This window comes from Somniosus microcephalus, chromosome 10 (assembly GCF_052327205.1).
Source record: "Somniosus microcephalus isolate GS21.2 chromosome 10, FLI_Smic_1.0, whole genome shotgun sequence".
In the NCBI taxonomy this organism is placed as follows: domain Eukaryota; kingdom Metazoa; phylum Chordata; class Chondrichthyes; order Squaliformes; family Somniosidae; genus Somniosus; species Somniosus microcephalus.
This window is the reverse complement of record NC_140996.1, coordinates 217,886,433-217,898,398: the sequence shown is the minus strand read 5'-3', so window position 1 is coordinate 217,898,398 and position 11,966 is coordinate 217,886,433. Positions and strand designations below refer to the sequence as shown.

The window sequence follows — 11,966 nt, the reverse complement described above, 5'->3', positions numbered from 1 at the left end:
AATTGCTGTAGTGTACAGAAAACGCTCCTTCTCCAAAACAATATGACAGCACATAGTGGGCAAGTGTGCACTGCGCCACACTCCCAAAATTTCTCATTGTTACCTCCAAATAACACCAACAGCAACTTCTGAACTCTCTCTTCATGGGCAGAAAAAGTGCAACAAAAGCCTAATAAAAGAAAAGACTTGCATTTACACAGCGCCTTTTACGACCACCGTCTGTCTCAATGTGCTTTACAGCCAATGGAGTACTTTTTGAAGTGGAGTCACTGTTGTAATGTGGGAAACGCGGCAGCCAATTTGCGCACAGCAAGCTCCCACAAACAGCAAAGGGATAATGACCAGATAATCTGTTTTTGTTACGCTGGTTTGAGGAAGAAATATTGGCCCCAGGACACCGGGGATAACTCCGCTACTCTTCTTCGAAATAGTGGCCCTGGGGTCTTTTACGTCCTGAAAGAGCAGATGGGGCCTCGGTTTAATGTCTCATCCGGAAGACGACACCTCTGACAGTGCGGCGCTCCCTCAGCACTGCACTGGGAGTGTCAGCCTAGATTGTTGTGCTCAAGTCTCTGGAGTTGGGACTGTGAACCCACAACAATCTGACTCAGAGGCCAGGGCGCTAACTCACTGAGCCACAGCAGAGACTAGGTTAATAGTTTTTTAAGCAGCATTTTTACAGATCAGCCGGATGTTCGCAGTATATTTCAACAGCACCGGGAACCAGCAGCTCACCAGGGTGGGGTCAGGTTGAGAATTGACAGCAAACACATTGGGACCAGGAAATTCCACGGCACCGCCCCTGTCAACCTTTAACGAGGCGTCGCCATCGCCCAAACTTTAAGGGGAGCTGCCGATTGGTGGAGCGAGGGCTTCGGGGTTTCTGATTGGAGGAGGGAGCTGCCAGTCAGATTGATTGACAGGAGCCTGCTGAGTCACGGTGCGGCCAAAGATAGTTTCAGAGCTGAACTACACACTGCTGCGCTCGGCAGGCAAATAGTTATTAAAATAAAGTTTTAAATTTTGGCGGAAGTATTTGTGCACCGCGTCCTTTTTTTTTGCAGAAAAGACGCCACCTTGAGCTTTTGAGTTTAACTTTTGCAAAAATGTTGATTTTGAAAGGTTTCCTCCTTGTCTGCCTGACATTTGTTGGTGTCAGAACGAACGGTAAGGCATTTCATTTTATCTTCCCCCCTCATGCATGTACACGCGTTTGTTTGAACAGTTGTTTACAAGTCTTTTCGAGGTGATTCAGTGCCGTGGAACGAAGCTTCATTTTTGTGCCTTCCCCAAAACCTTCAAGCGCCTCTCTGGCAGTGAAAAGTAATGTTGCCGTATCTGAGATAGAAAGAGAGAGAAAGAAGATTGTGCAAATGGACAGCAGCTTAGTCAAGGAACTGTAAAGAGGAAGATGCGTTTAAAGAGCCTTGGCTGGGATCCACTTCTGTTAACTGGCACATCTGCCAGTACAGGCACGACGGGCCGAATGGCCTCCTCCTGTGCTGTAAGCTTCTCAGGGGCTCCTCACCTCTGAGGTGTCTGAGGGAGGACAAACCAGTTGATGCCTAAGTCGGAGAGGGAAATTTGAAAGGCAGGGTGTGCTGAACAAGTGGTCACCCTGATATAAAACCAGAAGATGCTGGAAACAGTCAGCAGTTTGCAGAGGACACAAAGCTGGGTGGGCGTGTGTGCTGTGAGGAGGATGCCGAGAAACTCCAGGATGATTTCGACAGGTTGGGTGATTGGGCAGATGCAGTATAATGTGGATAAATGCGAGGTTATCCACTTTGGTGGCAAAAACAGGAAGGCAGATTATTATCTGAACGGCAATAGATTGGGAGAAGGGGAAGTGCAACGAGACCTGGGTGGCCTTGTGCACCAGTCGCTGAAGGTAAGCATGCAGGTACAGCAGGCGGTTAAGAAGGCAAATGGTATGTTAGCCTTCGTAGCGAGAGGGATTGAGTACAGCAACAAGGATGTCTTGTTATCTGAGGAAGGATGTTCTTGCCATGGAGGGAGTGCAGCGAAGATTCACCAGACTGATACCTGGGATGGCAGAAATGACGTATGAGGAGAGATTGGGTTGATTGGGCTTATACTCGCTGGAGTTTAGAAGAATGAGAGGGGATCTCATTGAAACTTATCAAATTCTCACAGGACAAGACAGACTAGATGTAGGAAGGATGTTCCCGATGGCGGGGGAGTCCAAAACCAGGGGTCACAGTCTAAAGATAAGGGGTAAGCCATTTAGGACAGAGATGAGGAGGAATTTCTTCACCCAGAGAGCGGTGAACCTGTGGCCAAGTCATTAAATATATTCAAGAAGGAGTTAGATATATTTCTTAAGGCTAAAGGGATCAAGGGATATGGGGAGAAGGCAGGGACAGGGTGCTGAATTTGGGTGATCAGCCATGATCTCATTGAATGGCGGAGCAGGCTCAAGGGGCCGAATGGCCTACTCCTGCTCCTATCTTCTATGTTTCTATGTCCGGCAGCATCTGTGGAGAGAGAGAAACAGAGTCAATGTTTCAGGCTCCACAACCTTTCGTCAGAACTGGAAAAAGTTAGAGATGTAACAAGTGCAGAGGAAGGGAAAGGGGGGAGGGAAGGAAAGAACAAAAGGGAAGGTCTGTGATAGGGTGGAGGGCAGGAGAGATTAAGAGACAAAAGGGATGATGGTGCGAGGCGAAAGGGGGTGGTAATGGGACAAGTAAAGAAACAAATTATACGTTTAGAGGAGGTGTAAATGGGAATGGCAGAATCATCAACAGCACCTGTTGTCCGAAACAATGGGAGCAGTGGCTATGATCTGGAAAAGTTGAACTCCGTGTTGAGTCCGGAAAGATGTAAAGTGGTCACTGCTGTTGGAGGGAAGTGAGATGATGGAGGAGTGGAGGATGCATGCTGGGTTGTGTGGTTGGAGGAGATTACTGAAGTAAGGTGTGGCAAGGCCATGGACGGATTTGAAAGCCAGGATGAGAATTGTGGAAGTAAACTTGCTGAAGCTTCAGGAGCCAGTGGAGCTCGAGAGAGAGAGAGGACGGCAGTGGGGTGAGGATGCAGGCTGCATTGCTTTGGATGAGTTGAAGCTTGTGGTGGGTTCTCGCCAGGGAGAGTGTTCGAGAAGTCAAGCTTCGAAGCAGTAAAAACATGGACTAGGGAATGGAGGCAGAAGGGAAGAGGTAGAAAGAAAGACTTGCATTTATACGGCACCTTTCACAACCTCAGGACGTCCCAAAGCGCTTTACAGACAATGAAGTCAATTATTGAAGTATAGGGACTGTTGTAATGTAGGAAACACGGCCGCCAATTTGCACACGGCAAGGTGTCGCAAGCAGCAATGTGATAACGACCAGATAATCTGTTTTTAGTGATGTTATTTGCAGGATAAGTATTGGCCAGGACACCGGGGTGAACTCCCCTGTAAAGAAAGAAGAACAAACTTGCATTTATATAGCGCCTTTTACAACCTCAGGATGTCCCAAAGCGCTTTACAGCCAATGAAGTACTTTTGAAGCGTAGTCGTTGTTATGTAGGCAAGTGCAGCTGCAACCTGCACGCAGTAAGGTCCCACAAAAACATTGAGATAATAAATCGTGTTTTTGGTGGTGTTGGTTGAGAGAGAACTGTTGGCCAGGGCCCCGGGACAATATCCAGTTGTTCTTCGAATGGTGCCATGGGATGTTTTACATCCACCTGAACAGGCAGATGGAGCGTCGAGGCTAACGTCTCATCTGAAAGACAGCACCTCTGACAATGCAGCACTCCCTCAGCCTGAATTATGTGCTCAAGTCCGGAGTGGGGCTTGAACCCAGAACCTTTTTATTTTCAGGAGGCAAGAGCATTACCCTTAAGCCAAGCTGCATGCTCAAGCTCATCCTATACTCCAAGATGGTGCGACAAGTGGTAATATTTTGATGAGATGATGAGGGATCATGGGTAGACCTCTGGGGTGCACTGGATGGTGACTGTGCAGATGGAGGAAGATAAACTGTCGGAGGCTGCATTCTGACAGGTAGAGAGGTGCCTCAGAGATGGACTGCAGAGGAACATATACTTTCAATGTTAAGCCATTTTTCAGTTCTGGTGAAGGGTATGACCCTGACATGCCAACTGACTGCTCCACAGATGCTGATTAATCTGCTATGCGTTTCCAGATTTCTAGCACTTGCAATATTTTACGTTTGATCGAATTTCTTTCCTATCAGAGAGGCTGAAAAACCTGCACTGTAGTCCGACTTTTTTTTTTAAAGGTTTACCCTGTTCTGCTTCTTAATGTAAGATTTCCCAATTCATCGTCATTCGTACATGGCCCAGTGCTGATGATATGAAGAGAAGGCTTGTTAAATGTGCAAAACTGCTTCTAAATATTTGCCAAAAAATTGCAACAGAAACATCACCATTTACACCTGGTCTTTGTTTAAGTGACTGAATGTATCATATGGTTTGCAGGGCTATGGGGAAAGAGCAGGGAGAGTGGGACTAATTGGACAGCCCTTTCAAAGAGCCGGCACAGGCACGGTGGGCCGATTGGCCTCCTTCTGTGCTGTCGGATTCTATACAAGTGGGAATCTTTTTTTATTCAGCTTTGTCCAGGAGTTCTGAAGCTAGTTGTGGTTAACTTGGCACAGAACATAAATTGAACCCGAGAGCTTTTGATCTGCATTTGTGTAGCTCCGCATCAGACTGGGCTAAATAGCGTATGTTTGGAGGTGAAAATTAGTCAGGGGGAGGGGGGGAAACAGAGGTTTACCAGGGTAGTGGCTCCTCTGGGAATTAGAACTGAACTGAACCTTCGAGTATTTAAATTTATTCCAGAAGTTGGGCAAAAATCAGTTCTCACGTCTGGTGAGTTTCCTGTGTGGAAGGATTTATACGTGCCTTCAAAATGCATTTTCTCACCATGTCCATCTTTGAAAAGAAATGACTCGTCTTTTTTTAGTGGTGCGCTATTTCTCTTGTTTCAGGCACAATGCTTACTGATACTTTTGCTAATAATTTGCACTGTACCAGCTTTTGTGGCTGGGTTCATTAAAAAAAAAATCTTGGTTTCAGTTAGTAATTTGTATGAAGCTGTGAGCAATATCACGGCATCAAGTTCAGTATTGGCACCAATGTCTTCATTTAAACCCACCTTCGTGCGTGTGTGCATGTATCTCAAAGTATACAATGATTTTTTTTTATTGAACGTCCTTTTACATAAAACGTTACCATTTTCAACCACCCTTGGTTTAGTTCTCTCTCCACAGAAGGAAGTATGGAAATATTCTGCTGATATCTTCTTCTCAGGCAGTCCCTCGGAACCGCGGATGACTTGCTTCCACATTAAAAATGAGTTCTCAGGTGACCGATGAGTCCAATGCGGGACCTACAGTCTCTGTCACAGGTGGGGCAGACGGTGGTTGAAGGGGCGGGTGAGTGGGGCGCTTGGGTTGACATGCGCTGCTTGCGCTTGATCCCAGCGAAGAGACTCGAGGTATTCGGTGCCTTCCCGGATGTTTCTCCTCCACTTTGTGCGCGCTTGGGCCAGGGATTCCCAGGTGTCGGTGGGGATGTTGCACTTTTTCAAGGAGGCTTTGAGGGTGTCCTTGAAGCGTTTCCTCTGCCCACCTGGGGCTCTCTTGCTGTGTCGGAGCTCCGAGTAGAGCGCTTGTTTTGGGAGTCTCGTATCGGGCATGCGGACGATGTGGCCTGTCCACCGGAGCTGATCGAGCGTAGTCAAAGCTTCGATGCTGGGGATGTTGGCCTGAGCTGATATCTGAAACCACAATGAAAACACATGCACATTTTGAGCTGGTACCAGATTTTCTTCCATTCTAGTTTCTACTGTGACTCAACTTGACAGTTCCCCACCCACCCTACTTTCAACTTTGACATATTTATGTGTGGTTAAGAGCATTCTCCTTCAAGTATTTATCCAATTCCCTTTTGAAAGCTACTATTGAATCTGTTTCCACCGCCCTATCAGGCTGTGCATTCCAAATCTTAACCTCTCGTTGCGTAAAAAAGTTTTTCCTCATGTCGCCTCTGGGTCTTTTGCCAATTACTTTAAATATGTGCCCTCTGGTTATCGACCCTTCAGCCATCTTTATTTACTCTATCTTAACCCTTAATAATTTTAAACACCTTTATTGTAGGGGGTGGCGTGTGATGGTGTTTGGCGCGTACGCCCAGTCAGTTATGCCCCAAACTGTTTATGAGCAGTTTGAATCGCTCCCACGCCCCTGGGTTCTAGACACTGGACTTAGGTACAAGGCGGCGGTGCAGAGAAGACTCGAGTAGACAGGTGGTTGGATGTAAACAAAACCAAGATTTTATTGAAGAGGAAAAACTGGTACAATCTTATGGAAAAATCACTAGTGTATACTTCTACAGGCAAAAATACAAAAGAGTAATAACTATACTTATACAGGGAATGGGGAACACACGGCACATCGAGGGAAAACAACTATCTTAACAATCCCCTTATCCCACCCCCTATACCTAACTAGATTAAGCTATGAGGGGTCAGAACTTCATGCTCACCAATCAAAAGGTTTGTTAGACTCAAAACAGCGGTGGGGTTCGGGGTTCGCTCTTGGTGCTCTCTGGAGCCTGCCGTCGTCACGTGGTCTCCGGGTGCTGCAAGGGCGTTGTCCAGGTTCGAGTACCCCAAAGTTAAAGTCTCTGTTTGGGTACTTTACCTTGCAGGGATGATTCTTCATCGACAGCTGACAGAGTGAGTTGGTGTGCAGATATTCAAAGGTCGGCTGAGGCTGAAGGCCCGATAATTCGAAGCCTCCCCTCAGTTCGTCTCCTCAGTTGGTCGTCTTCAGCCGGTCTTCCTCAGGTGGCCTTCCCTCCGGTGGTCTTCCCTCCTCCCCTCGTCGCGTCCCGCCTTGCCTGGCCTGAATTGTCCGTGTCCGCCCGACCCGGTGCCGGGGCTAGTTCCAGCTGGAGTGGGAAAAAGGCATGGGCAAAGGCCAGGGGGTAGGTGCGGGACGGGGAAAGAGCGGCAGCCACGAGGGCGAGGGGCCGAAGAGCAGCAGCACCAGCACACCAACCAACAAAGAACACCCCCAACCCCGATTGCTACCCGGGGGCCTTCAATTATACCTTTGTCGAAAACCCTTATCTGTGTGCCAAATCAGGTTAGTTCTTTGTTTTAATCTTGGCGGGCTATTTTAAATAATGGTAGCAATCCATACTAACTGGTTTTAGATGGCTGGTAATCGCATCTACCGGCCCGATAATTGACTTGTATTGTCATCAAAGTTCCTTGATGTGCCTGTCCAGCCTCGATGGCTCAGTTAATCTGTTTCCGATAATATATGTAGACTGCTTGATGGCCTTAACTATAGGCCTAAACTGAATTTAGATTTGTCTCCAATTCGGTCTAATGCATAATTCAGAGTCCTGTCTGGTTCCAAAATACAAAGTCTCTCTTCACAGAAGCCTGCAGCTTGGGTTTCGATCCACAAGCTGTCTGCGTTGCAGAGTCCATTTTAAAATCTCACAGACTTGCTGCCATGAGGCACGGATGCCATCTTGGGTACCCTTTTTGATTTAAAATGTCCACTCAGGGTCCCGTTTATTGATAACAGCCTTCGGGGAAATGCAGAAATTTTGCAAATCTTACACTGTCAAATCCCCTCTTGGCCTTCTCTGCTCTAAGTAGAACAATCCCAGTTTCTCTAGTCTATCCACGTAACTGTAAGAACATAAGAATTAGGAGTAGATCATACGGCTCCTCGAGCCTGCTCTGCCATTCAATAAGATCATGGCTGATCATCAACCTGAACTCCACTTTCCTGCCCGATCCCCATCTCCCTTGATATCCCTAGAGTCCAAAAATCTATCGATCTCAGCCTTAAATTTTTTTTAAATTTGTTTATGGGATGTGGGCGTCGCTGGCAAGGCCAGCATTTATTGCCCATCCTTAATTGCCCTTGAGAAGGTGGTGGTGAGCTGCCTTCTTGAACCTCTACAGTCCGTGTGGTACTCCCACAGTGCTGTGAGGGAGGGTGTTCCAGGATTTTGACGCAGCGACGATGAAGGATCGGCGATATATTTCTAAATCGGGATGGTGTGTGACTTGGAGGGGAACTTGGAGGTGGTGGTGTTCCCATGCGCCTGCTGCCCTTGTCCTTCTAGGTGGAAGAGGTCGCGGGTTTGGGAGGTGCTGCCGAAGAAGCCTTGGCGAGTTGCTGCAGTGCATCTTGTAGATGGTACACACTGCAGCCACGGTGCGCCGGTGGTGGAGGGAGTGAATGTTTAAGGTGGTGGATGAGTTGCCAATCAAGCGGGTTGCTTTGTCCTGGATGGTGTCGAGCGTCTTGAGTGTTGTTGGAGCTGCACTCATCCAGGCAAGTGGAGAGTATTCCATCACACTCCTTATTCAATGATTCAGCATCCACAGCCCTATGGGGTAGAGAATTTCTAAGATTCACAACCCTCTGAGTGAAGAAATTCCTCCTCATCTCGGACTTAAATGGCCGACTCCTTATCCTGAGACTATGCCCCCTAGTTCTAGACTCTCCAGCCAGGGGAAACAACCCCTCAGAATCTTGTATGTTTCAATGAGATCACCTCTCATTCTTCTAAACTCCAGAAAGTAAAGGCCCAACCTACTCCATCTCTCCTCATAGGACAACTCTCTCATCCCAGGAATCAATGTAGTAATCCCCCATTCCTGGAAACGTTCCAGTAAATCTCTTCTGTACCCTCTCCAAAGCAGACATACCAGCCTGTATTCGGGTAATGAGAGTGAATGCACTCTTTGTTTCTGGATATTCCGATCTGCCATTAGTATTCCAAGCTCCTTGTTGACCTTTGTAAATGTGCTTTCATAACAGAATGCATTGCAAAAAAAAAAAGCCTTTGGTTGCAAGTTTGAAACATTAGATACCGTATAGTTCCATAAATATTTTATTTGTAGCTGGAATTAATGAAACTACAATTCATTTTAAAATGATTTCAAAGCTTGTGATAATCGTGCTGTATGAAAGAAAAGACAGACTTGCATTTCTATAGCACCTTTCACGACCTCAGGATGTCCCAAAGCGCTTTACAGCCAACTGAGTACTTGTTGAAGTGTGGTCACTGTTGTAATGTAGGAAATGCAGCAGCCAATTTGTTCACGGCAAGATCCCACAAACAGCAATGTGATAATGACCAGATCATCTGCTTTAGTGATGTTGATTGAGGGATAAATATTGGCCAGGATACCAGGGAGAACTCCCCTGCTCTTCTTCGAAATAGTGCCGTGATATCTTTTACACACACCTGAGAGAGCAGGCGGGGCCTCGGTTTAACTTCTCATCCGACAGACGGCACCTCCGACACAGCAGCACTCCCTCGGCACTGCACTGGGAGTGTCAGCCTAGATTTTGTGCTCAAGTCTCCAGCGTGGGACTTGAACCCATGAATTTCTGATCTATATAAACGCAAGTACTTCCTTTTAGATTGAAGGGAGTATCCAGCTGGTTACCGTAGCAGCCGCGTTCATGGCCGGCAAAATGCTCAGCTCCGTTCCGTTTATAGGCGCTGCAATTTTAAACCGTATTGGTGGGCTGAGCGCTTGCTACATGTATGGCCAGCTGTTTCAGTACAGCAAGAAACTTTCTTCAGCGGTCGACCGACTGAGAGACTTAGAACACCAGCACTTTAAAACGTGCTGCTAGTTTAAAATAATGCAATTAGGAAGGCAAATGGCATGCTGGCCTTTATTGCAAGGGGGGTTGGAGTATAAGAGAAAGGAAGTCTTACTACAATTGTACAGGGCTTTGGTGAGATCACACCTGGAGTACTGGGCACAGTTTTGGTCTCCTTGTCTGAGAAAGGACATGCATGCCTTGGAGGCGGTGCAATGAAGGTTCACTAGATTGATCCCTGGGATGAGGGGGTTGTCCTATGAGGAGAGATTGAGTAGACTGGGCCTATACTCTCGAGTTTAGAAGAATGAGAGGTGAACTCATTGAAACATCTAAGATTCTGAGGGGGATTGACGGGGTAGATGCTGAGAGGTTGCTTCCCCTGGCTGGAGTGTCTAGAACTAGGGGGCATAGTCTCAGGATAAGGCTGAGATGAGGAATTTCTTCACTCAGAGGGTAGTGAATCTTTGGAATTCTCTACCCCAAATGGATGCTGACTCATTTAATATAGTCAAGGCTGAGATAGATAGATAGATTTTAGGACTGTAGAGGAGTCAAGAGATATGGGGATAGGGCGGGAATATGGAGTTGAGGTTGAAGATCAGCCATGATCTTATTGAATGGCGGAGCAGGCTCGAGGGGCCGTATGGCCGACTCCTGTTCCTAGTTCTTCTGTTATAGTGTCGGGGCCAGCGTGGGGGAGAATAACTGGCTGCGTCTGCAAGAGATGTACCACTCGCAATTCCCCAAGATTTAGCCATATCCCCCTCAAATGCCCTGCAATGTTTCAGCAGTTTATCCCACCAATGGGTTAGAAGCAGTAAGGTGCTTGCAGGCAAAGGGCTGTGGATGATCAGTTGTTGAGCATATTCAAGGCTGCAATGGATAGATTTTTGGACTCTAGAGGAATCAAGAGATGTGGGGATCAGGCAGGAAAGCGGAGTTGAGGTGGAGGATCAGCCATGATCGTACTGAATGGCGGAGCAGGCTCTCGGAGCCGTATGCCTTACTCCTGCTCCTAATTCTTATGTTCTTATACAGTAAGTGCCGTTGATTTTTTTTCGGTTACTGGATACTCTCCTAAATATTGCATTGACTTCTTTCGTCTCATTGGGAGGGTCATTGGAGCTTTCTCCGGTACAAACGTTACCAGAGCAAGTTCTGAGGAAGGCTCCATAACTGATGTCTCTTCTGTCCACGGATGCTGCCTGCCCTGCTGAGCGTTTCCTGCATTTTTGGTACCAGAAGATTTAGAATCATAGAATGGTTACAGCACAGAAGGAGGCCATTCGGCCCGTCGAGCCCGTGCCGGCTCTCTGCAAGAGCAATTCAGCTCATCCCACTCCCCCGCCCTTTCCCAGTAGCCCTGCAAATTCTTTTCCTTCAGGTACTTATCAAATTCCCTTTTGAAAAGCCACGATTGAGTCTGCCTCCACCACCCTTTCAGGCAGGGCATTCCAGATCCTAACCACTCGCTGTGTAAAAAAGTTTTTCCTCATGTCGCCCTTGGTTCTTATGCCAAGCACCTTAAATCTGTGTCATTTGGTTCTTGACCCTTCCGCCAATGGGAACAGTTTCTCTCTGTCCAGACCCCTCATGATTTTGAACACCTCTATCAAATCTCCTCTCAACCTTCTCTGCTTTAAGGAGAACAATCCCAGCTTCTCCAGTCTATCCACGTAACTGAAGTCCCTCATCCCTGGAACCATTCTTGTAAATCTTTTCTGCACCCTCTCTAAGGCCTTCACATCCTTCCTAAAGTGCGGTGCCCAGAATTGGACACAATACTCCAGTTGAGGTCGCACCAGTGTTTTATAAAGTTTCATCATAACTTCCTTGCTTTTGTACTCTATGGCTGGGATCGTACCTGAAGAGGTGCGTTGGGGGTGGGACTGCTGCCTTTCGGGTTCTAGTCCTGCCCCCAGCGACGTCCGACGCACAGACGCTATTTTGCGACAATTGGCCTTGTTAAGCCCACCCTGCGGGCTTGCTGGCCAATTAAGAGAAAGCCGGTGTCAGATTGCATCAGTTGATGACGCGTCTTAAAGGGGCCACCACCATTTCTTTTTGACAGATGATTTTTTTCAGTGTTTGACAGCATTGAGGTGCTGCAAACACTGACAATCGCTGTACAAAGGTGAGCCCTTGCACCCAGGCTCTCTAATGACTTTCCTTAGGCTAAAACAGATGGCAGCTGCAGATGTGGTTACAGAAGCGATCTGTCACTGGTGAGAGAGGTTCTCCCAATGAGGTGGGACTACACAGACACTTCAATGCTTGTTACGTACAGAAAACTGAACACATTAAAAATTACTTTCCCAACATTTTCTTACC

General features: G+C 47.2%; 1 protein-coding gene across 3 annotated transcripts in view; it reads left to right on the top strand.

The window, feature by feature from the left end:
* Positions 1–923: 923 nt before the first annotated feature.
* Positions 924–11,966, top strand: part of LOC147112102 (uncharacterized) — a 77,925-nt gene continuing 66,882 nt past the window's right edge. For all 3 annotated transcript variants that reach the window (XR_015079819.1, XR_015079818.1, XM_085999617.1), the window contains exon 1: positions 924–1,167. Coding sequence is in view for 1 of the 3 variants with exons in the window: in XM_085999617.1 (XP_085855743.1) it covers positions 1,107–1,167 (61 nt within the window). In the remaining 2 variants the exon portion in view is untranslated. The remainder of the gene's footprint in view (positions 1,168–11,966) is intronic.